The sequence below is a fragment of the Grampus griseus genome (genome assembly GCF_964374135.1).
Source record: "Grampus griseus genome assembly, chromosome: 2".
Taxonomy (NCBI): domain Eukaryota; kingdom Metazoa; phylum Chordata; class Mammalia; order Artiodactyla; family Delphinidae; genus Grampus; species Grampus griseus.
The window spans coordinates 21,649,259-21,675,524 of record NC_139018.1 but is presented as its reverse complement, the minus strand read 5'-3'; the positions used below and the strand labels follow the sequence as shown (position 1 = coordinate 21,675,524).

Genomic DNA, 26,266 nt, shown 5'->3' with positions numbered 1-26,266 from the left:
CAAATCTTTCTTCTCACTCTGTCCCAGCGCAAATGGTTGAACAATTGGTTGGGATAAGCGATTAAACGAGGAAAAGAAGAGCCGATAGCAATGTCCACCTTCCTTTCTCCTCTACCACTGCTTTCCCCATGATAAGATGCAGGGTATGTCTTAAATTCAGGAAAGGAAATAACTAAAAGGTTATCTTAAAAGGTTTCAAGCACTGAATGTCTATATAGTACCAGGTACGGGAACTGACAAAAGGGCCAGGAGAAAGGAAAACTGAATGACCAGTAGTACTGTTTTTATCAATGTAAGTATTAAGGAAATAAGTAAAGAAAATCTTTTTTTGAGATAAGGAAAATTAGTAAATCAGAGCAAGAATCGAGAGGGCTGAAATGAAAAGTTGTTAAATGCTAACAAAAATAGATAGGCAGTGACTTCCCTGGTGGCACAGTGGTTAAGAATCCACCTGCCAATGAAGGGGACACGGGTTCGAGCCCTGGTCTGGGAAGATCCCACATGTCGCAGAGCAACTAAGCCCATGAGCCATAACTACTGAGCCCACGTGCCAAAACTACTGAAGCCCACGTGCCTAGAGCCCATGCTCCACAACAAGAGAAGCCACCGCAATGAGAAGCCCGTGCACCGCAAGGAAGAGTAGCCCCCGCTCGCCACAACTAGAGAAAGCCCACGCACAGCAACAAAGACCCAACACAGCCATAAATAAATAAATGAAAAAAAAAAAAGATAGGCAATACCAATTTCTATGCTGTAACAGGAAGTCTAAATGTAAAGTTCTCAGGTCCCAAATTACTAGCTGTGGCAAATACTGGTTAGATCTTCTCTTTGTAAAAGCTTTTGAGATATAGTCTATCTGAGCCTCCTAACCTTAGGACTTGGCTATAGATGAAAATATCCATTGGTTTATAATGTGTTAATTTTCAAAATAATGAAAAAAGGAAGTTTTGAGGTTATGCCATGACATATGGAATCTATTCATTAAGTATCTAGACTTAAAGGTTCCCTTGCTTGAGAAAAGAACTGCATTGAGACGTGGGTGATGGCTATCATATTTAAGACAATTAAAAGGTTTGCAGACACATTTCAACACACTCTAAATGTCTCTTATTCAGCATGAAAGTAAACAGGTAATTATGACAGACTTAGCAAAAAACTGCACAGCATAAAGAATAAATTCCTTATTACTGTGTATAATACACAGAAAGTAGGGGTGCAGACAGTGATAGCTAACTTCGATGGAGAATTAACATACTGACAAGCAAATGCTATGTTACCTTTAAGTTACTTAAGAAAATGCCTCAGAATAGCACTTATCTTAAGACAAGATATCATACGCTTGTATTGGAAATTTTATTTCCAGCTTATATTTGGTAAATTGTAGACGATGAATACAATACGTGCTTACTATGTGAACACCTCTTGCTATTACAGAAAATGTTCACAGGATGTACAGTACCTTTCCCAAGAAGGCCATGGCATGAGAATTGCCAGCATTAGCTGCTAAATTGAAGTAGTCAAATGCTCTCTGTGAGAAAGGAATTTATGAAAATTATTAGTTGTTAATAGAACCTGCCCTTGGCTTTTAACCAAAATAATTACCACACGAACATTTTAAAAAATCTTGTTATACTGCAGTATATCTCAGTTTAAGTAAATGACAACACAACGTCTCCTGGATGTCTGAGGTACCCACCCCACTTCCCTCTCATATCCAATCCATCACTAAGTCCTATTTCTTTCACCACCAAATACTGATACATCTTGAATCCATCTACCATCCTCCATTCCCATAATTCTAGTGTAAGCTGCATTATCTCTCAGCAGAACTTCTGGAATGCTCCCCTCCCTGATCTTTCTGCTTTTATTCTTGGGGTCATCCAAAGCGACTGTTCTTAAATCTCAACATGCTGGTCCTTCCAGCCCCTTGAAGTGCTGCAGGGAATACACTGACGTGACCAGACACTGTTTATCTCAGTACTGTTTCACCTTGTTCCCTGCACTCTGGGTACACCAGCCATGTTCCTTCCTGCCTCAGGACCTATACACATGCTGTTCTTTTTGGCCTGGAATGATCGTATTACCTCCAAGGTTCAACTTAAATGTCATCCACATCTCTTCAGAGACAAGTGCCACCTCCCCCTCATTAACCTATCATTGGACTCATTAATTCTCCTTTGTAACAATAACCACAATTTATTACATATTTGTTGGTGTGATCATTTAAAAATTACCTAATGCTTCTATTAAACTTGAAGCTCTGTAAAGGTAAGGACCAAGGGTAAGGTCCAGCATTGTATCCTGAATGCCTTGCAGTGAATGGGACCGGTGGTACTCAAATATTAGTTGAATTCATGCAATTATATATTGGGAATTCCTTTTCTTCTGTGAAAATTTATCACTGTGTAATTGTTTCACAGGTAGGCAGCATACACCACCAAGAATATCCCAAAACTTGTTGTGTAATGGTATGTAGCAAATTCTTAACCAGAATTCTGTTCTCTCACCTGACACTTTTTTACTAACCAGTTCATCTGATGCTTCACTGGCCGAATGACATGTAATTTTAATGACCTAAAGACACTTAAAGTTGTCAAAATGCTGTTTGAATAATAGTTTTAAAAAGCATCAATATTTGGTATAGTTTTAGCGATAAATGTATTTTGTTACAAATTAATTCTTAAAGTTGATATAATATAGTGCTTGAAATAACCTTAATTAGAATACTTAACTGGTGTGGTAGAAAAACAGTTTCATTAGTTTGAAGAACATTTATTGAGAACTTAATATTATACATGCTAGGCACTGCCAGGTGCTGGGAATGAAGTGGCAAACAAGGCAGACATAGTTCATGCTGTTTTGGACCTTATATTCTAGCAGAGGAAACAATTACATAATTAACTAATTTATAATGGACAAAGGCCACAGGGAATACAGATTTTCAGAAGTCATAACTGTGGTCCATGACCTATTCTTGAAGTGGGGTTGTGGTCAGTGGAGACATTCAGGGGAAGAGATCCTGGAATTGAGTTCTGGAGAATGACTAGGATTGTTATGTGAATAAAGGAGGTGGGATAATAATATTCACTCTAGTCAGAGGGACTGGCCTTCCAGAAGTCCGGAGACAGGGAGGTTCTTAATATTTTCAAAGACCTGAGAAAAGGTCCGTGTGCCTGTGACTCAGAAAGCAAGGGGCTGGTGAGGTAAATAGAGACTGGTACAAGGCCTTGGAGGTCATGTTAAAGGTTTTGGCTTCCAAGCTACTAGAAATCACAGACCACTCAAGAGAGTTTTAAGCAATGGAACTGCACGATCAGATGCACAGTTTACAAAGACAGGCTATTGCTTAGGAAATGCAGGCGGGTAATTATTCACACAAGTGATACGTATATTGATGGCAACAAGGGAAGAGACGAGCGATACACAGGACAAAAAGCAGACCGAAGTTGGTGAGTGGATATGGATCTGACCGCTATAGTTGTACACTCCTAATTTCTCACAAACTCAACACTGAATTTTCCTCAGTTCTAGGAAATATTTTCCAATAGGAGTTTTCTAAGACATACTTCTATCACAATACCTATAGAAAACCAAGACACTGTTGATGCATTTTCAGCCGTATTGAGAACTAGGTTTTGGAATTAATAAAACCTTTCCCATCACTACGAGGTATGATCACATTTTTGTTCCTCAGTTTCCTCAGGGGTTAGATCTTGAAAGCTCATTTGTGATGTTACCAACATCCATTAATCACAAAGCTTGATATTGTCACTGACTTAGCAAGAAATATATCTGGAGCATCATTTCTTGCTACAATATGAAATGTAAAGCCCTAAGAACAGGAAGGTTACCTGATGGTTTTGTTCTACTCCACGGCCTCCGTGCAGATGCAGCTGTCCCAGACCAACCTGAAAATGAAAAAGGAGGCAAGAGTAAATGGCAGCACCTGCCTCTGGCATGTAATGAAATTAGACCAACAAGAAACCATTTGGTCACAAAAAAAGGTTTCTGTTCACAACACAGAAAATTAAACATTTAGTCTTAATTCCCTAAGATATTACTCTAACTTACATTTTTTGTTTGTTTTAAAGACTCTTTTGATGTGGACAATTTTTTTTTTTTTTTTCGGTACGCGGGCCTCTCACTGTTGTGGCCTCTCCCGTTGCGGAGCACAGGCTCCAGACGAGCAGGCTCAGCGGCTATGGCTAACGGGCCCAGCCTCTCCGCGGCATGTGGGATCTTCCCGGACCGGGGCATGAACCCGTGTCCCCTGCATCGGCAAGCGGACTCTCAACCACTGCGCCACCAGGGAAGCCCGATGTGGACAATTTTTAAGTCTTTATTGAATTTGTTACAACATTGCTTCTGTTTTATGTTTTGGTTTTTTGGCTGAGATGCATGTGGGATCTTAGCTCCCCAACCAGGGACTGAACCCACACCCCTTGCACTGGAAGGCGAAGTCTTAACCACTGGACCGCCAGGGAAGTTCATATCCTACATTTAAAAAAAAACTAAAAATGTCCGCTTTTAGTTGCAAAGTATCCTGAAATAGAGGTGAAATAAAGGCATTTCCACACAAACTAAAGAAAAGTTCAAATCTTTTGAACTCAAGAGTATTCTTTAAGAGGGAAAATTATCCTGGGAAACTTGGAGATGCAGTAAGAAATAAAGAACAAGAGAAATGTAAATTTGTGAGTAAATCTAAATTGGATGGACTATATAAAATAATAGTATCTTGTGGGGTTCAAAAACATATAGGATTAAAACACAGACAAACTCAAACCAAAATAGGGTAAGAAAGGAGAGAAAAAGGAACTTGGAAAAGCAAAATAAAAGTGAGATAGAAAATTGAAACTCAAATATATCACTAATTACTCTACTTAAAAGACTGAATGGATGAAGAAAAATGAACAAAACTAGTCATATGATGCTTGCAAGAGACATACCTTAAACATTAGAAGGTTGAAAGTACAAGATAGAAAAGATATTCTGGGTAAATACTAACCAAAAAAAAGTAGTGTAGCTATGCCAGTTATCAGGCAAAATACAACTAAAGTAAAAAATATTTCTGGAGATAAAAGAGGTCATTTCATGATACAAAAGTTAGCTCAACAGAAAGATAACAATATTAAGTTACGCATCCACATGGCTTAAAATCTATAAATCAAAACTGATGAAACTAAAAGGAGAAAGAGACAAATCCACAATCAGAGTGGAAAATTTCAGCAATATTGTCTCAGCATTTGACAGAAAAAGCAGCCAAATTCAGTAGGGATTCAAAAGATTTGAACAGTAGGATTAAGAAACACGACAGTTGACACGTATCAAACACTACACCCAACGACTGTAGAAATTCACATTGTCTTTAGCCCACAGAATATTTGCCCAAACTGACCAAGATGGGGCATCAAGCAAGTTTCAAGAACTCTAACAACTGAAGTCATACAGAGCATATACTGACTACAGTAGATTAAGCCAGATATCAACAACAAAAAAGGTAAGCAGAAAATTCCCATGTACAGTTGTCCCTTGGCATCCATGGGGGACTGGTTCCAGGAACCCCACAGATACCAAAATCTGCAGATGCCAAGTCCCTTATATAAAACGGCATAGTATGTGCACGTAACCCATGTACAACCTCCCGTACACGTTAAATCATTTCTAGATTACTTATAATACTTAATGTAAATTCTATGTAAATAGTTGTCAATACAATGTAAATACTACGTAAATAGCTGTCAGTGTGTGACAAAGTTTGCTTTTTGGAACTTTCTGAAAAAAAAAATTGTTTTCAAATTTTTTGATCCACAGTTAGTTGAATCTTTGGATGCAGAACCTGCTGTTACAAAGGGCTGACTGTATGTGGAAACTAAGCAATTCATTTCTAAATTACACCCGGGTCAAAAGAAATCACGATGAAAATTAGAGCTAAATATAATGAAAATATGATAGTGGGAGAATGTATTATACTAGCTATCAAGTTCTATAAAGCTACGAAAATTTGAGACAGTATTTGCACAAGACATGTACAAGAAAATGCAGAGCATTATTTGTAACAGCCCAAATCTGGGAAGAATAAAATGGATAAATTGTGGTAGTTTCATACAATGAAATACTATATAGCAATGCAAATGAATGAATTACAGCTATGTGAAAACACATGGATTGATTTCACAAAAACATAATGCTGAGTAAAAGAAGTTGATACCAAAAAAATGCTGTATGATTTATTTTTACGTAAGACTCCTTCAAAAACAGGCCAAACCAATCTATGGTGTTAGACGCAAGCTCAGTGGTTACCTACAGGCAAGAGGAAAGAGTTAGGGAAGAAGAGTTCCAAAGAGGGGCTTCTAGGGTCCTAGTTACACCACATAAGAGGCTCCCTTGCTGATAATTCATTGAGCTGTACTTCAGTTTTGTGTACTTTTCTGTATTCATGTCATAACTCAGTAAGTAAAAAAAAAGAAAATGATATACTATACCACACACTTTTTTCTTTAACTTGAGATTTTCACTTAATACACTGAAATCAGCTTTCTACATTAAGTAGTATTCTACATAATTTTTAATGACCGCATAGAATTCCATTATATTTGAGTGTCATATTTGAGCCAATTCCCTATTGTTAAGCATTTAGAGTGTTTTGAATTTTAATTGGTGTCATATAAAAGAAAGATGTATAATCAGAAGAGACAACTTTATTTTAATTTCCATGAGCTAAGATACGGCTAAAGTTTTTTTCTTTTTTAAAAAAATATTCCCTTCTATTAGTCTGAAAATTAACTGTTCTTAAAATGGACAGTGAAGTTCTCCTTTTTATTTTAATATCATCAAAACAACCAATGAAACAGCATATTATACATGATACTTTGATGTACTGAATATATCATACAGTTTACATTAAACAAGCCTACTTCTGTCCTTGACCTTGAGAAAATTATAGTCTAAGATAAGGAAAGGAAACAGGGATAGCTCTGAAGAGCATCTGAAATTCCAAATGTGCCAGAGACTTTTTGTTTGGGGGGGGTGACAGTTTCCATCCTGGGTGACCCCCGGAAGAGCCTTCATCACCACCGCAACGCCGCTCCATTTAAGCAGCAGTTTCCAAATGGGGTGCACAGCGGAGTCTCCCCGGCCAGCTTTCACGGAACCATCAATATGCCTGGGCCACATCCCAGGTGAGTCCAAAGGGAAGGTCGTGAGAGTGTGGTAATCATGTAGCTAATAATAGCTCCGTGAAAATGTTATAGATATAAGTGCTTGCCCCCAGAGGCTGTCACATACAAGGCAGTAAGATCTCGCGGGAGATGTTTAAACACATACCTGTGCTTGCACATCACCTTTTTCAGCTAAGAACTGGTAATACTGAATCAAATCTTCTTCAAGCATTCCACTGTTCATTCCTGGATTTTCCACCTCGTCAGGCAGCCGTATTCTCTGTACTACTGAGCCTCCCGTCAGTGAGATATCACTAGCAACTGAAATGTGGACAAAGTAATGATGGGGATGAAAGTCAGAGGGACTGTCCCACAGGGGGAAGTACAATTCCAGCTGCCAAATGCTGACAGACACTATGTTAAAGGAAATTGTTTCCACAGTGGTCTATAGAGTACAAAATAGTAATCTAAATTCAGGGTTTTTTTTCCCCACATAATATTAAGAAGTGGAACCCAAAGCAAATTTTTGAAAAGTACTTCTTAATCAACTAGTGTAAAGATGATTCTACTTGAGAGAAACAGTCACAGTATTTCAAGTAGTACAATGAAAATAGATGTATTTAAAATTAATTCTGTTTGGATTCTTTTTTGGTTTTGGTAAGGTGAAAGGCAAAAAGGTATATACCATGATTAGCAACAAGACGATAATGAGTCAGTGCAGATTCACAGCTCTGGAGGACCCCAATGCCAGCCCAGTATCGGTAACCCTGTAATACAACTTCACGTGAGAAGAAGGCAGTTTCACATGCTTCAGTGGCATTCTTGTGGGAACAAATAAAGCTAACTACAGGCAGAATGTAATTTTGCTGTCCTTTGATCCAAGTACTTGGCTACATCATTTATCCTGAGTTTTACGTTCAGGTAACTTATTCAGCAACTTCAACAGCCAGGCTAAGAACTAGGAAATAAATAATAAAGTTCCGAGAGCAATCAAAATAGATGCCATCAACTTTATGTAATGCAGTGTGCCCATTTACCTATAAGAGGAAATTGCTTGGGCTCTTAGAATAGATTTCAATTTTACTTCAGATACAATTTTAACAAAAACAGGTTAATCTTCCAAAGTAGCTCTTAAAGAAGGAACAAATTAGCAAAATAGGGAAGACAAGAGACTACTAGAACAGGCACAGTAATACCAGCAATAAATGACTTCAGAATAAGCGGGAAGATAGCTAATTATAAAGAGCATAAGACAGAGCTCTCTGGAGCCATTTAGCACAGACTCAAATAGCTTTACCAATTTTAACAATCCTTAGGGAATGACTGTATAATAACATGTATTTTTTTTTTAACTTTTTAAAAAAAATAAATTTATTTATTTTTGGCTGCGTTGGGTCTTCATTGCTGCGCACAGGCTCTCTCTAGTTGCGGAGAGCGGGGGCTATTCTTTGTTGCAGCGCGTGGGCTTCTCATTGCGGTGGCTTCTCTTGTTGCGCAGGATGGGTTCTAGGTGCATGGGCTTCAGTAGTTGTGGCTTGCAGTCTCTAGAGCGCAGGCTCAGTAGTTGTGGCGCAAGAGCTTAGTTGCTCCGCGGCATGTGGGATCTTCCCGGACCAGGGCTCGAACCCATTTCCCCTGCATTGGCAGGTGGATTCTTAACCACTGCACCACCAGGGAAGACCCATAACATGTATAATATTGATACTTAATGTTCTTGTTTTGTAGCCACCATTTAAGGAGATTGATAAGTAGTTTAAAAAGATCTGTGTCAAAAATATCTAATATTTCTTGAAAATTCATCTAAAAATAACTTTTCAATTACTGTTTGAGGAATAAACGTTCCTGGAGATTAAACAAACAAGTGAAAAAGACTTCAAAATTAGTAAGGAGTGTTTCAGAAACCTAGAGCAACACCCTTGTTTTTCACTTACTGAAACTCCTTCAGCAGTTTCCCTCTGTAACAGGACTAAGCCCAAGCTCCCTGGTGTGGCGTACAGCTGTTTACATGAATCCTGTCTACCTGTCCTGTTGACAGACTACCTGGCATTCTATTTTCCAACGTTTTAGTTGCTCCTTTCTTCAGAAGTATCTCCTTCCAATGCCAGTATGGGTGAGGTGCCTTTTAGGTGATTCCCTGACATTCTCATGCTGTATTGTAACGACCTCCTTACTCACGTCTCCCTTTCTACATTAAAAGTTTGTTGTGCGATAGTATTATATCTTACTGATCTTTGGAATTCTAATGACAAGTATTCAGTAAATATTTTTGGAATACACATAGGGAAAATTATCCAGGATCTACCCAATTGGCCAGAAAACTAGATTTTCCTTCTTTGTTAAGTGTCATAATCCCATCAATGACCAGGCCTAAAGACCCCTCCAGATTTTGGACTGGTTTCTCTGCTTTCAGTCTCATTTCTGCTCAATCTATTCTTTACATTCCTGCACGAACTTACATATTCATTTGGAACAGTAATATGGGTCAGAGGTCATGTGGACTCACCCAAAGTCAATTTATAAAGTAGAAGGCAGATTAAACACCTCAGCAAAAAAAAAATGTGGTGGAAAGATTCTATATTTTAACACTAAGCCGTTTAAGTGATCAACACTATCAGGTAATACATAAGAGATACTCTGTAATGAACTTTATAGGACACTGGTTATTTGTATATTTAGTCCTTCATCTATTTAAATGTAAAATCTGTCATAACCCAATCTAAAAAATGATTCTGACAAACAATTCCAACTTATAGAAAACTGAAAAAGAACCATTTATCAGATTTCTATTTTAAGGGAAATCAGCCAAACTAATCATTTTAAAGACAAACTGTGGACTCTACCAATTTTCATCCACACGTAGATTCAACTGCTGTATCCATTAACAAGAAGCTGAAGGACATTCAATTGAATATTGGGTCTTAATGAATATAAGTAAATTTCAATCATGAAATCTAGAAAAGTTGCGGCCACTTGTAAACCAACTATTCAATGTTATTAGCCTTCAATTTAAATCTTACTTACCAAAACCATGTGGGCTATTAGGTTGCCCCCAAGAGCTCCGAAAGTATAATAAACAAGGGCCTGTGAAAGAACAAAAGATGCTTAACTCAACATAGTTACATATTTACCCAATTCAAATTATAATATACAATAAAGTTTTAATAATATTACCTTTGCCTGACTTGAATTAACACCAAGTCCAGAAGCATAGAGAAAGCCAAGAGCCTGAAACAAAATGATAAAAGGCAGACAGTTTTATGAACCATGAAAAGATGCAAGAATCTTTAAATGCTAAAAGATTTGAACAGTTGCAAATATGCACAGCTGTGGAATTAAAAAGCCTCAGAAATGCATTCAAGGTTTTACAAATTACACAATGAAATGTAACTTTAAGCAACTAAAAAAGCTTAGCTTGAAGATTAAAGACAATTTAATAAAACATCAACTAGAAAACTGAAGCTGAACACATTTAAATATGACCTTTACTTGATTCTTGATGAACAGCTATTATGAAAACAAAATGTCTCCTATACCATTACATCAACATATTATCTATGTGAAGGGTGATACACAATGATAGTGGGTAAGAGATTACTAAATAAGCTATTGCAGGAATAAAAAGAGGCAGCAAGGGGCTAAGTTGAAGGGATCAAGGGAGAAAGGTCACTTTACAACACTAGAGCATACACAGTTTTCTTAAAAAATCCCAACCAACCAAACAATGTATTGGTAAGGTTCTACCCTCTGCCCTCTGAGGATTATCCCTGATGACATGAAAGCATAAGCTAAAGTTGTAAACGCAGGTGCTATTCTCATCAAAAGCCACGAGCTCTTCTACATTTCCCAGCCTCCCTTGAAGTTAGGTAGGGCCACTGCCTGGGATGTGACCAGAGGGGATGCAAGCCATTTTCAAACCTGGCCCTTAAAAACATCCCAGAGAATCCTCCAGTCCTCCCTTCTCCCTTCATGATGGCTTGGAAGCCCCATGTTCCAGATGGTATATAACTACATGACGGAAGCAGCCCCTGACCCTGAGTCACCATATGAAGAGTAACTCAGGCAGGAGAGCTGCATGGGACCTGGCATAAACAAGAAATAACTCCTTGCTGTGTGAAGCCACTGTGATGTGGTGCTTTGCTTCATCAGCTAGAATTAATTATGGTGGAGAGAGTGCTTTGCAGTGTATAAAGCACTGTGGCATTATAAGGTTCTATTATTAGAGGGAAAAGATGCCTTAAAAGTAAAACCATTCCTCAGAACAGAATGTGTCTGAAGATAAAGAATATATGTGTGAATTTTACATAACCTGATTTATGTAAAAAGGGAAAAAAAGCTTTGAAAACAAAGGGGAGCAATTAAGATATAACCTGTTTATAAACCAAAACCAAGACTACATAAGAGTTGCATACTGATCAGGTTATCAGTCCTGTGGAAAACAATGGTCCAAATGCCTTTACTGTTTATAGTCTGAAAACAGACTTCCTCTGTGACTAGAAATTCTGTGTTATCTTTAAGCAAATCCCACACCATCGATAAATCTTTATTATTGAAGGCATTTTTTTTTAAGTGGGCAAAACACCTTTGTAAGTAGGACACAAAACCCAGAAACCATAAAAGAAAAGATGAATAAATTCAACTAAAGTTGCTTATTTTACATGAAAAAACGTATAAACAAAATTAAAAGACAATATAAAGAATATAGATAAACAGCCAGATGCAGAGGTACAAAGGGCGAGGTCCGTAAGAGTCCTGAGCGCAGGAGCTTCTGTCCCCATGGAGTTGGAGTGTACCACCTCCTGCCACATGGATGTATTCACCAACCTGGAGGCTCTCCAAACCCCAGAGTTGAGGGATTTTTATGGAGGCTTCTTCACATAGGTATAATTGATTAGTAACTCAATCCCCAGCCCCTTTCCCTTCCCTCTATTGAGGGCATTTTAAATAAACGTGGCCCCTAAATCCAGGCATCAATCCTACCATTACTAGTGGGGAGTCAAGCAGATATTATGTATCAACTGGCTCAAAGGGCAATATGGAATCAGAACATCTGCTACACAGTAGCCTAACTAAAAACATTTTACTTGAGTTCATCAGCCTTTAGCTGTGTCATTCAGTTTTAGGAAACACAGATGATGAAGAAACAAACTAAAGGACACCATGAGGAAACAAATAGACAAACTGAGGCAGAACATTCTGTAGAAAAACTGGCCCTATCTCTAACACAGAAAAAAAAAAGAAAGGTGCGGGCTATGCTAGAAGTAGCGACCAAATATAAGTATAGTCCTGGACCAAATACTGATTTGGACAAAACAGATGTAAAGAAAATGTTTTCGCTCAACACCGTACGAATATGGTATGGGTGTTATATGATGTAAAAGTTTACTGGAATTGGAAGAGCTAAAGGCTATTGATTGAAAAGAGCAAGTTATGGAACAGTAGGCAATGACATTTTATTTTAATAAAGAATTTACACGAAGAGAAAGGTCTAGAAGGGAGGGTATGCATGGACTAACATATTACCAGTGCCTATGTCTGGGAGGTACATATGTGGTGCTCACTTTCTTAGCTTTTTTAGTTTGTATTTCTAGTTTCCTTATAAAGGACATGTACTGCTTCTGTAACAAAATATCTTTTTACAAAAACACCAAGATTAACAGGAGCTGGAGCACCTGACCTTAGGAAAAAAAATACAACGGTGAGTAATTTCAGACAAAAAACAATTACCTTCGTTTAATTCTCTGAAGATTTAAGTTGGAAAACTACAAATATAATTTTGGCAAGATGCAATTGCAAAAACGCCTTAAGTGACTATAAATGTTCTCAAACTAAGGAAAAAGACTGTCCAAGAAGACTGGGAAAATGATCTGCCACAAAATTAATATTTACAGTTTTACTTGTTAAAGGAAGTCAGGGCAAAGAAGAGTACCACGCTGTTAAAATAAACCAGTGCTGTATGCGGAGAGATCCTCCACGGAAAGTATACTTACAGTTTGTCCCTTGGGAGAACCTTCCTCAGTCAGTTTCTCAAACATCTCTTTAGCTGCCTGGATATTCTGTGTCAGGTAATCACCAAACAAAAGAGCATAGGACACTCTCTCCAGGGCCTTGGTATGGTTCATGCTTGCTGCCTTTTGAAGATACCGATATGCTCTTTAAACAGAAGTAATGAAAAAACAAATTAGCAATATTTTGGAGCTGCCATTTTTTTCAAGATCTCCTAAAATGCAGCTTAATTTCCTTATTCTACAGAATCCCTCTGATATTTTATTTTTACTAAAGTAGCGTTATTTACAAAACTTACTTTTGTTTTTACATAAGGTACCAGTTCTGTTATTGCAATATCTTGGAATTCTAATTACATTAATAGTAATCCTAAAAAATTCGATTAAAAAAGTTAACTAGATTTGCAATGTGAGAACTATAATATGGTGTCCGGTAAATAATCTAATGAATGATATAATCACCATAACTGTCTTCTTTGCACAGACTATAACAAAAATCAGCTGAAATTAAAGGGACATAAAATGTTACAGGACAATCACTTGTTTTATGTTCTTTCATTCCTAAATTCTAGACTTTGCAAGAAAATTACAAAGCAAAACCAAAAAATCAGAAAACACCTGACAGCAATTCCTTGTTTGTTTTATGTCACTTTGAATTCTGGATACTGTATGTATTCCTGGCTCTGAGAAATTACTATAACTTAATCAAATATTGCGATTTGCTCACTGTTCATTCTTGTGTCTGGTTTTAGGACCTTTTTACCCCAACAAGCTAAAATCTGATAAAAGTAATGCCCCTAATATTCATATATCATATTGAGTTTTCTTGTAATGCAACTTAAGAAATCCTTTGTCTCTGGCAGTACATTAAATTTAAAAAGTACTTATCCATTTATCTCAGTAATGGCCTATCTCAGGGTAAGAATGGAGTTGGCTGTGCTACCTACTCTCTTTTTTGGCTTTTCTTATTGCTTCCATTGAGAATTTTCATCCCAGTCTGGTACATCATTTCCGCTTCCTGCATTTGCCGTCTTTTGGCAGCCTCTTCTTCAGCTAAAAATAAAATTTACATTTTGAATTTACATGGATAATTCTGCACCAATTATTTATCAAACATCAGTATGTATTCTTTCTTTTGGGTAGTCATGCAAACATAATCCATGATCTTTCACCATTTTCAAGTCTGACTCTAAAGACACATGGTTTTCAGTGTGGCCTTTATCTGACAAAAGATAAGGCAGGAAAATCATTGAAATCACTTTCTTTCAGAGAAAGCAATATCAACCTGCTTTTGGAGGGTACTTTTCTGCTAGTAATTCTAACTTTTTATATAATTCAACTAAAATTTCAGTAGGAGCTTATGATTATATATGCCAAGGTCAGCTAAAATCAGGACAGTAAAAAACAGAAAAATACTGTTGTAGTCAAAGAACACTTCAGTCTCACCTGAAATGCTGTATATTTTACAAGGAGAAAGTATTTGATTAATTACATAACAAAAATTAGTAAAAAAATTGATTTTTATTAACTACAGATCCTGATTAATTAGTGTTCAAGTTCTCTACTTTTTTTCCTATGCACTAATACAACCCTGAAAATCACAGAATTATTGCAGATTTCTCAAAAATTATTTTGTTACTGTAATATAGCATTTAACAGAAATATAGAACTCACCAAGAGACATCTGAGTATTTCATGAGGACTAATATTTACAGGAACAGAAGTGAGCTGTTCTTGCAATATAAAAACAAAATCTGATGTGTTAAACTGGAGTACTTAATCATACTGGCCTACATCCAAAGACGGACTGTAAGACATATTCTAGGAAAGCCTAAATAGTCTATCAGAGCCATTATTCTGAAAATGTCATTTGGTATCAAATGAGGTATATTCAAGGTTTTCCGTTGTTTTTTATTAGTTAGAAAGTTTTTCCCAAAAACACAGCTTGCTTGAATTTAGAAGTCAGTCCCTTCGTACTGACATGAACACTTAGGACAGTTAAATATACTATATTTGTCAAATGTTACCTTAGCACAGTGCATTTCGCTCAAGTATTTAGGAAAGGTATGATCTATCTTTCTTTTTTTTTTTTTTTTTTTTTTTGGTGGTACACGGGCCTCTCACTGTTGTGGCCTCTCCTGTTGCGGAGCACAGGCTCCAGACGTGCAGGCTCAGCGGCCATGGCTCATGGGCCCAGCCGCTCTGCGGCATGTGGGATCCTCCCGGACTGGGGCGTGAACCCATGTCCCTTGCATCGGCAGGCAGACTCTCAACCACTGTGCCACCAGGGAAACCCTATCTTTCTTTTAACCACTATTAATTAGCCTTCACCATAATGTTCTATTTCCTTTATTGCCAAAAAATGTTTCACATTAATTAATTTAGCAGCCTGCCTGAGAGTTTCAGAACAACCCGTGCACACCAATGGAAAACCACCTCTAAATAAGGCACAAATGTGATAAGCCGCTTGAGTGACGGCCTGGAAGTAAGTACACTGCACGCTTCCTGCACTGACGTCCAGGCTTTAAGGCAACAACCTCGTCATCGACGTTGACCATTTCTCACAAAGGTGGAAAATGGACGGCTACGAAAAGGCCTTTAAACTGTTGCCTGAGACACAAAACAATGTGGATGTGCCGCCTACTGAGCAATACTTACTTTCACAAAAGCCCCACTTTTCATCTGCCTTGTAGTCATAGGTTGTAGCACACCACAGTCTGCCATCTTCCCTCCCATCTGAGGTACATTCATCATATTCCTTATCCAGGAACAGAAAAGGGAAGTGACAGGGCTCCCCGTGTGCTGTGCCTTCAATGGCGGTCAAAGCTGGAAAGAAAAAAAAAAAATCTAAACATGAACAGCACCTCTGGTATTCATGGATTTAACACTGTCAATTTCAACTATGAGAATCCAAAGACACAGATACATGATTTGTAATGGGGAACATAAAAGACCCGGCACTGATTTTGTTCAGGGACGACGTGAAGGTGAGTCAACTTATTGAGCATGGCTAGCTGACTACCCAGCTCTATATCTAGGTTAGAATTTTGGAAGGTCTTGAGATAATAACCTTAGAATATGAAAAGTCTACTGAAAACAGCTGCCCAACCAGTGAGCAAAAAATAAGGCAAATGCAACTGAATCAATTCCACTGCTCAGCACAACTCTCCTTTTTTTCCTATCTGAATGCTGTAAGTCAATTTCTTCAATAATATAAAGTTACACAGGGAAAATGCTCCCCCAGGCAAAGTTAATCACTCACATACTCCTCTGTGATCCCCCAGCATTTTATTAGAGTACTGATCACACTCACTGAGCTTCTTTCTTTACAATACTCTAGCTCCCACTAGACTTTGAGCTTGTTAAGGGTAAAAACCATATCTCTGGGCTTCCCTGGTGGCGCAGTGGTTGAGAGTCCACCTGCCGATGCAGGGGACATGGGCTCGTGCCCCGGTCCGGGAAGATCCCACATGCCGTGGAGCAGCTAGGCCCGTGAGCCATGGCCACTGAGCCTGCACGTCTGGAGCCTGTGCTCCGCAACGGGAGAGGCCATAACAGTGAGAGGCCCACGTACCGCAAAAAAAAAAAAACAAAAAAAAAAAACCATATCTCTAATTTGTTCTGTAAGTTCTTTCCAAGTATCTCCTAGGTGCTGGGAATTATGCCAGGTGCTGGAAATGACGTGGAGCAGAGGTCTCTGCTACATGGAACTTACTGCCTAGCAAGGAAGAGAGACATTAAACACAAGTATGATTGATGTTATGGAAAGGAAAGCTCCCCGTCAGGAACTGCAGTTTACACTGAACCTCATGGATGTCTAGGAAGAGGTGGTGGATGAAATGCTTTGGGGTGGGGTAGGGGGACAAGCATTGTAGACAAAGGGAAAAGTACGCGTTAAGAATCAAATGAAAGACAGCATGGCATATTAGAGAAAATAAGGTTCATTATCTCACAACATGTAGTGTGAGTGTCAAAGTGGACAAGAGAAGAAGCTAAAGAAGCACAAAGAAGCCAGACTAGGGAGGTCCTGACAAGTCTTACTAACTCAATTTGGATTTTATCCTGAGAACAATGGAAACTCAAGAGTTTAAAGTAGGAATGACATGCGCATACTTATACTTTACTTAGAGAGGGGACAATGGAATGCCAGGCTGGATGCAAGGTGACTGGTTTAAAGGTTGTGATAGTGGTCTAATCGAGAGGTAATGGTAGCCTGAAGAGGACAATGAAATGAAAAAAGTGGATGTACTCAAGTGATGCTAAGGAAGTAGATATGGTACTACTTACTGACTAGATGTGCAGATGAGAGGAGAGAGGAATCAAGGAAGGCTCCCAGGTATTAGGCTTCAGGAAGTGAGTAGGTGGTTGTCCTTACTAAGATAGAGAACACTAAAGGAGGAGTAGGTTACTGGGTAGGGATGAAATGGATCAGGAGAGAGACAAGTTAAGCTTTGCTCCTGCTACGTTCAAGGTAGCTAACAAAAAATAAAACAAGTGAAATGTCTTAGACATCTTTTCAGCTGTAGCCAAAAAGAAAGTTCTCCAGTTTACAGATATATTTGAAGGCAAGAGTATGCATAAGAATGCCAATTAAGAGGTATATGAGAATACCAAAGGGCCAGGCCTGAGCCTAGGCTCCAACCATACGGTAAGTATGAGTACATATATGCCAACGTTCATTTTGCTTTTACATGGAGAATTTAATTAGGCAGCAGAGCTTAGTAAGTAACAGTATAGGTTCTGGAGTCAGAACACCTGACTCAAACCCTACTGATTATTAGCTGTGAACTTTGAGTAAGTTATTTAATCTCTCTCCTTACCCATAAAATTATTTGGAGATAACCTCCTTATCTACAAATAGGGATAACAGTCCTTGCTGCATAGAGTTACTCACAAAGATGAACTGAAATAATACGTGTAAGGGACTCATCATGGTGCCTGCCACGTAAGGCGGTAAGAGTCTAGGAGATGGCAATTGCTATTTTATTCCTGGCACTTCTGCTCTGAAAGGCTAGAAAATGTATGCTCTTTCTTTCCTGTGTAAAGAAGAATACATTCTAAGACTAATTTGAAAATTATTTTCAGTAAGTTATGAAAGGCAAACAAATTCAAAATGGTTTACCACCAGATAAATGTCATTCATCATCCTGGTAATCACTGACCAGAGGCAAATAACTTTTTCACCTTTGATTTGTCCACTTTTTAAGAAATGATCTTTAATGCAACATATAAGCAAAGCATCCTTTATCAACAACCTCAGAGGCATCACTTTGACTACATAATCTGAAAAAGACGCTCCCATGCACTGCTACTAGATTCAAATTTGCTTTGGAAAGATAATATCTGTACAACTGCAGTTTGTAAACTTGAATTTCAACTTAAATAACATACAGTGGTTTAAAGTATATTTGATTTTTCCCTATGATAACAGAAATTTCTGTTTTAAAAGTAAATAAGAATTGTCATAAGAATTCTAATTTGCCAGAACTTATATTTTCTAAGTGGTTCAAATACAGGAAAGCATTCGTTTTCATGTGATGGAACAATACAGCAGAAAAGAAACTGGAGAGAACCCAAAGGTTTTTAGCAACAAAAGGTTTTAACCTACTACGGAGTCAGCACTAGTTTTAACCTACTACTGAGTCAGCACTAACTTAAGCAGGAAGAACTCCTAGGGTACACCTGCTTTATCAATTTAGTAAAACCGAAATATCTTGGTCAAAATAATGTGTTTATTATTAAGTTAGTGGAAAGAAAATTTGTATCTCTCAGCTATCTTCTCCAAGCAAAATCACCACAGGGAAACTGCTGTTACCTTTTAAACTTATTTTAAAGTCTTCCAAAAGGTACTGACTAGGACTTGCTGGTTTCAAGTCAATAATCTCAAGTTGATATTCCTCACAATAGCGTTGATTTCAGTTAATTTTCTTCCATGGAGAAATTCTCTAAGAATTTTGAAGCTATTATTTTTAAAACAGCCATGAAAACAGTACCAGTTTTAAAAACAATGGTAATCACTGCTCTGGCATAATGAGGCTGACTGAATATGCAATTTGAGTTAATGATAGCCAGTAATCAAATGTGACACTTAAAATGAAAGGGAAAAAAATGTGTTAAGTCAACTCTGCACCTTCATGTAAAAATGACATAGTATCACAATCTATTTAGACCTTGAGAGTAAGATATTTAACTTAACGGTATTTGAGAACTTATAATAATGAACAGACTGCTGCTCTATATTTAAACTAGTAGAAATTTGCTCTTGCAAAGTCAATTAGAATCATTTAGGAAAGCTAGAAAGGTTTTTAACAAGCCCCCACCCCCCTGCTCCCGCCCCAAACCCTACCTGAACCTGTAATCCTTCAGCGCTGGCCAGAATATAGGTAAATGGGAACTTCCATACTGTTGGCAGGAGTGTAGAGGGGCATTCAATAATATCTGTTAGAATTGAAAAGCTCCATACACCTTTCAATCCCATTTTTTCACTTCTGGGATGTTTACTTAATAGAAGTGCTCCCACGAAGATAAAAAGAGGTATGTCCAAGAGAGCATTTGTGCATCATCATAATTTTAAAAACATAAAGCCAAAAAGAACTCAAAGGTTATGATAAGTAGGTTGGTTAAATCAACTACAGTGCAGGAGTTACAGAGAAACCTGGGCATCAACACAGATGGAATCAAAGGTCACTAGAGAATGGTGTAGACAGAGCAGAAGATAAAGGCTGAGTCTTGGGGGCAACCTTACGTTTCAACATCAGGCAGGTTCCGAGGAACCACAGCCAAGTGAAGAAAGCATCTTCAGAGAAAGGAAAAAAATACATGAGGGGTCGGTAAGGTAAGGACCAAGAACTGACCAGGTATTCAGTAATTAGAATGCGCCTGGAGGAGAGTGGCTTTAGTGGTCTGGAGGGGACCAGGGCCTCGTCACACTCCGATTAGAGAATGGAAAGAGAGGAAGCAAAATCAGTGAATAGAGACAACTCTTCCAAAGAATAATGCTATGAAGGGGAGTAGAGGAGTAAGGTGGTTGTCGGAGGGGCACTGGGGGCCAAGTCTTGGTTTTTCTAATGTTCAGATATTATAGCATGTTTGAACGTTGGTGGAAAGAATTCAAGAGTGTGGGCAAAGACTGTCGTTTGCCATTCAGTAAACAAAGAATGCTGTCTGCCATAGAGCCACCAGCCACTGCAGCTGCATCCCCAACAGTGCACCCTGAGGGGAATTCAGGATGGAGAAAAACAGGATACTGGCTCTATATAGTTAAGATGCATATCTAAGGAATAATTTCAATGAGCCCAGACTCTTGCATCTTCCCAAACATAGAAAAGCACTAAAATCATTAACTTGAGATGTCTGATTTTTGTGATTAGCAGTAATATTTTGATGTCTGACTACATGCATTTTTTTCTTCCCAGCAAAAACTATATATCCTGGCTCCTCCCTTACCTCTTAGGAGCAGGTCCTCAGAGCTATCTGAGAGGCTGTCTCCCACCATACAGTCCTCAGTAAGGTCCCCGAATAAAACATAATTTGCAACTTTTAGGTTGTATGTTTTTCTTCAGTTGCCAAGAGAAAACAATGTAAATGTGGCTAGAATGTTGCTATTGGTACTGAATTAAATGTCCTCGAATACAAATACTCATCTTTTCCTCATTTTTAATTGTAAGATCAAAACAAAACAAAAACATCAACCTCTTGATCCATACAGATAAAGTCAAGGGATTTAGCTCTCAAATTCCTCATTTTAAGAGCATTTATACTCTGTTAAAGACTGATAGCATATCTATAAGTTTAGATGGGTATTCTGTTAATAAGACGACTATTTAATCATGCTGCTTGTTTGAAGCAATTTTGTACTTCCAAATATACAGCAGTAAGTAGCATTTTACTCAAATATATTTAGAGTCAAAAATATACTTATAGTCGGGCTTCCCTGGTGGCGCAGTGGTTGAGAGTCCGCCTGCCGATGCAGGGGACACGGGTTCGTGCCCCGGTCCGGGAAGATCCCACATGCCATGGAGCGGCTAGGCCTGTGAGCCATGGCCGCTGAGCCTGCGCGTCTGGAGCCTGTGCTCCGCAACAGGAGAGGCCACAACAGTGAGAGGCCCACGTACCACCAAAAAAAAATAATAATATATATATATATATATACACACACACTTATAGTCAAAAATTATATTTATAGTCAAATGTATTTATAGTCAAAAATTGAAACACATTTAACGTTAAAAAGGTACCAACCTCAAGATAACTGTCATATAGTGTTCAGCAATTTTAGTAAACACAAAGATAAAAACTCAATCAACCAACCAATTAACATCAAACTTCCTAAAGTACTACAGACGGAACACAAATAACAGATGATTTGAAGCAAACCATACTTGAGATAAAGCAAATGGTATAGGCCAAATAAAGAGGTATTTACCGTTGACTGAGAAATATGGTATAGTAATCTTCTAGAGAAAATAACAATTTTATGTTATTTGCTACAAGAAGACTGTTTTCACCCAAGGTTGAGAATTGCTAACTAGAGTTGAGAAATTACATTAATGAAGGACAGACATGCAGACTATACTAAGGAAGGCACTGCTTTAAGGATTAAGATGTATTTTTCAGAAAACTAATGAAATGTAGTCACCTAGAGAATGAACAAAAACATTAAGATCAGAGTTCATATAAGCTCAGTTCTCTCTGTGAAAATAATCATTCAAAAGAAGAAAGCACTGGCCCATGTGCCCAGAAGAAAGTGACAAAAGCTTCACGACACTTAGGTGACAGGCAGTCAGAAACTAGAGTGAAACTTGCTCAGGAAAACTGCTGCTTAAGAACAGTGAGTTTGGGGACTTTCTGGTGGTCCAGTGAGTAAGACTCCACACTCCCAATGCAGGGGGCCAGGGTTCGATGCCTAATCCCACGTGCATGCCGCAACTAAAGATCCTGTGTGCTACAACTAAGACCCGATGCAGCCAAAATAAATAAATAAATATTAAAACAAAAGAAAACAGTGAGTTTCACTAAATAATGGCTGTAAAGGCATTTTGAGTTCAAAAGCCCTGGTGGGGTGCTTTTCCACAAGGATGGTCTCCCAAAGGCGTTTCTTTCCACAAATAATTTCTTGTACAACCAAACAAAAGAAACAATGATAAAAGAAAGCTCTACATTATAGACCTGTTGTAGGTTATGGCCTATGTTTCCTTAACCATTTATCTTCTGTTTAGTCAGAGTACTAAGGTTTGTTTATTCCTTTCCACCCCCCCGCCTTGCATGTGACAATGAAGCAAAAATGCTATCCTATTACTCAACCAACGTTCTTACTTCAGAACCCAATTTTAAGCATGTTTAATTAAGTTTAAGCTCAGTGCCATTCAAAACAGACCAAGATGCTGATTTTTTTTTTTTAAGACTATTAGGGTAGTGTGTTTATTGTAGAAAAGACAATCCAAGCAATGGGAAAGTATACAAAATTAAAGAAAAATCACTGTCATCTTTAGTTACCACTGAAAATTATCTTTCTCCAAAGGTAATGACTGTTCCTAGAAAAGAGGTTCATTTTTCTTTTCAAGTGCAAATGTGGGGAAACAAATGGCCTTCTTTCCCATAAGGGACCTGTGATGGTTAACTCTTGTGTATAAACTTAGCTGGGCCACAGCATCCAGATGTTTGGTCAAACACAACGCTGGGTTTCTGTGATGGTGTTTTTTGGATGAGATTAACATTTAAATCATGGACTTTGAGTAAAGCACATTACCCTCCACAATGTGGGTGAGCCTCAATCAATCAGTTAAAGGCCTAACAGAACAAGAGCAAGAAGGAATTCTGCCAGCAGAGGGCCTTCAGTTCTATTGATATTTCTCTGCAGCACCCTGAGCAATAGAGGATCAATGGGGCGAGAGCTGGTTCCTTATACGGGGTGAGGGTAGGGGTGTGTCCAGGGGCTGGGCCGGAGCGGTGGCTTAGGTGGTCTGCCCACCCCTATACGGTGGCGTGTGCAGGAGGCATGAGCAGTGCCCTGCTTTTGCTCCCGACCCCCTGCTTTTGCTCCAGGCTCTTCAAAAGTGGCTCTTCAAAAGTGGCAGTTGGTTTTTTTGGTCTCTGTTATCTTTTGTCCATAATTTTGCCCCGCTGTCACACGCACACAGTTATTTTTAGTCCCATACAGTTTCTATATATTTGTTGCTTGAGGAGAGATGTGTCCAGGGGCAAGCACTGCAGCACTGCAGCAAAGGGTCCCGGGTCCCAGGCTTCTCTCAATACTAAGTGAATTATTTACAATGTGACATTTTCACTTATCACTGACATTCCTTCAGGTGGAGCCAGTGTAGACTGGCTAACAATTCGTAACCCCTTCCTCACCTCTGTGGGGCTGGGGATGGTCAAGTGATAGTTTTGGCAGTTCTACTAGTGACTTCCGAGGGAGGCTGCTGCTCCTCTGATGCAGGCACCACTTCTTCCTGCGGACCTAGGACCTGGAGATACAGCTACCACCAGGTGTGACCGGCTGGGACAAACATGACGATGAAGTCAATTTACTAAGGAGACTGAACAGGAGAGAGAGGAGCTGGAACCCTTGATGGCACAAGCCCTGAACCACCTTATCTATGGAGTTCTGGTTATGTGAGCCAAATAAACCTCTGCTCCTGCCACTGGTTGATGGATTTTCTGTTATTTGCCAACAAAACTTGTTCCTTTTAAAATGACTATTGAGTATTCTGTAACAGGGGAATACCACAGTGTAATCATTCCCCTCTTGGTGGCCTTTCATTCATTCCTTTTCAACAAATGTTTACTGAGGTGATATGCAGAAAACAGTTAACACAACAGACATGACTGCTATCCTTTGAAAGGTTGGCCCTTGGCTGGCATCTGGGAACTTAGACTCTGGGAGGGTTCCTGCCACCCTAACCCTAGTGGCTCACTGTACCTAAACTGCTTGTACAAACCATGTGGTTCATGCTCAACATCTGCTTTCCTTCTGGGAGTCTGCAATTTTGGTAGATTCCAGGCGGACAGTGATTATATGACTAGTCTCCACTAAAACTCCAGGCACTGGGTCACTAATGAGCTTCCCTGGAAGACATTTCACATGTGTTGTCACTTGTGCTAGGGGAATTAAGTGCATCCTGTGTGACTCCACTGGGAGAGGACCCTTGGGAAACTTGTACCTTGTTTCCTTTGGACCTCATCCCACGCTGATTTTGCTTTGTATCCTTTCACTACAATAAATCATAGCTGTGAGTACAACTATATCCTGAGTCCTCCCAGCAAATCATTGAACCCAGGGGTGGTCTAGGGGGTCTCCCAATATCAACTGGCATCAGAAGTGGGGTTCCCTAAACCAACCCTGACTCACTAATAGACGGTGAAATTTTGGGAAAAGAAGAATAAGGGGCCCGGTGTGATGTATCTTTGGTGCCCAGCTGATTATGGGGTTATCCATGGTATGCAGCAGTAGCTGATCTGCTGTATGTTATGAGAGGTAAAAGTTACCTGTGGAATCTGAAAATGATAGATCCAACTCCTGGAGAGTAGGCCTGCTGCATCCCACACTGCTTCTGGCCATACTGGCTAAAGTGATGCCTTTGGGTTTTGCTCTCTCCTCCATGGGAGGAAAAAGGGGCCCCAAATGCCCGAAGGTGAAAAGGCCAAAAATGTTAAAAGTCTGCATTCTGCTCTTCTCCAAGTGGGCTGGGGGTGGGGTTTAAATCAGGTCCCAGGGCTGGAGCAATATTTTAGATAAAACAAAACAACAAAAGAAAAAGGGAGGGAGGTCACACCACAGCAGTTTTTTCAGCCTAGCTGCTGCTGCAGTACCTCCTCCACTCCCCTTCCTCCCCTGCATTCCAGCCTGGATCTTCCCTGGCAGCTGCAATGCTAACACTGCAAACACTGAACATATTGCTAGGAGTTTAAGTAAATTTGCAATGAGGAAAAAAGAAAAAAGGAAAATTTTTTAGTGACTTTATATTTTGTGGTTATGACATCTGGATGTATGGTAAAAATGGATATAAAATGTTAAATGCTTGTAACTGCATACATGCCAGAGGAATCATCCTGATCAAGGGAAGCTGCAAAAAAAGAAATGTGTTAGTGGGACACAACTTCCTTGCATTTTGCCGCCAGTGGGCGGGTTGGAATTTAAACTCTCTGAGTATTGGAAACAGAACAAGTCTCTGTAACTGATGAGTTTTGCTATGGAAGATATGAATTTTTGCTTGTTGGAGCCTCTGGAAAAAGGGAGGCAATAAGAAAGAAAGGTGACCTACAGATGGAGATCTACTTTTAGAGTTCTAAAAAGCAGGTTTTAGTTGGCTAATGAGAGCTTGTGAAAGTGGAGGTCTGTCCCTTAGAGACCGATGTGCATACTTGTGAAGGGGTCGATTTGGACTTGAAGAATGACAAAACCAGACGGTCATAGGAAAGCCTTATCTGCCACCTGGCCTTTCTGGCCTGTAGCATCTAGTCTTTGCTGCTGAAGAAAAGTCTCTGACTTTTTTTAAACTCCTGAATTCACAGATCCTAACTGCCTGTATCTGATTCTAAGCTGAGGCCTGATATTGTCTGGTGTAAGCTTCCAACCTAAGTGGGAGCTGTGTTGAACTGAAAACAGGCATAGGCTCATAAATAAAACTCATACTCTGTGACCTCTGCACATTAGGCCACCTCGCTGTGGGGTCTACCCTATGAGGACATCATAGCTGCTCAGCTGCACCGTCTGGGTCCCATACAAATCCCAGCAGGAAAGGACTTGTTCTTTGATGGGACCATCTGAAATCAAGCTGCTGACTGCCTGTATAGTGCTGACACAGAGCCTGACCACATTCTTAACTTGTGGCTATAGCTGAAAGCTGCAATTTGGGAGAGGGTACATCATAGCAACTGTGACCTCTGATCACTCCTGACAGGCTGAGCCGACTCCAACCCCCTCTAGAGCATGTCTAACTGAGGTCAACTCCCTGTGCCTGTGTCTCCTGAAGAGCAGCCATTCGCAACGATGGACTACACCTCTGACTCTTCTTCCCTCACCTCTCTCCTGCTGCACACGCCTGAGTGCAAGCTGATTAGTCATGCAGCCATCCTCAGAAAGGGGCTGATCTTTTCTAGGCTGTT

The 26,266-nt window shown here is 39.2% G+C and overlaps 1 protein-coding gene across 1 annotated transcript in view; it reads right to left on the bottom strand.

The window, feature by feature from the left end:
- SEL1L (SEL1L adaptor subunit of SYVN1 ubiquitin ligase) overlaps positions 1 to 26,266 on the bottom strand; it is a 56,684-nt gene that overhangs the window by 18,024 nt on the left and 12,394 nt on the right. The window contains exons 4-12 of the mRNA XM_082647425.1: positions 15,818 to 15,985; positions 14,107 to 14,212; positions 13,145 to 13,307; positions 10,329 to 10,382; positions 10,179 to 10,238; positions 7,843 to 7,924; positions 7,324 to 7,478; positions 3,852 to 3,908; positions 1,460 to 1,528 (exon numbers count right to left, since the gene is read on the bottom strand). Coding sequence (XP_082503551.1) covers positions 1,460 to 1,528; positions 3,852 to 3,908; positions 7,324 to 7,478; positions 7,843 to 7,924; positions 10,179 to 10,238; positions 10,329 to 10,382; positions 13,145 to 13,307; positions 14,107 to 14,212; positions 15,818 to 15,985 — 914 coding nt within the window. The remainder of the gene's footprint in view (positions 1 to 1,459; positions 1,529 to 3,851; positions 3,909 to 7,323; positions 7,479 to 7,842; positions 7,925 to 10,178; positions 10,239 to 10,328; positions 10,383 to 13,144; positions 13,308 to 14,106; positions 14,213 to 15,817; positions 15,986 to 26,266) is intronic.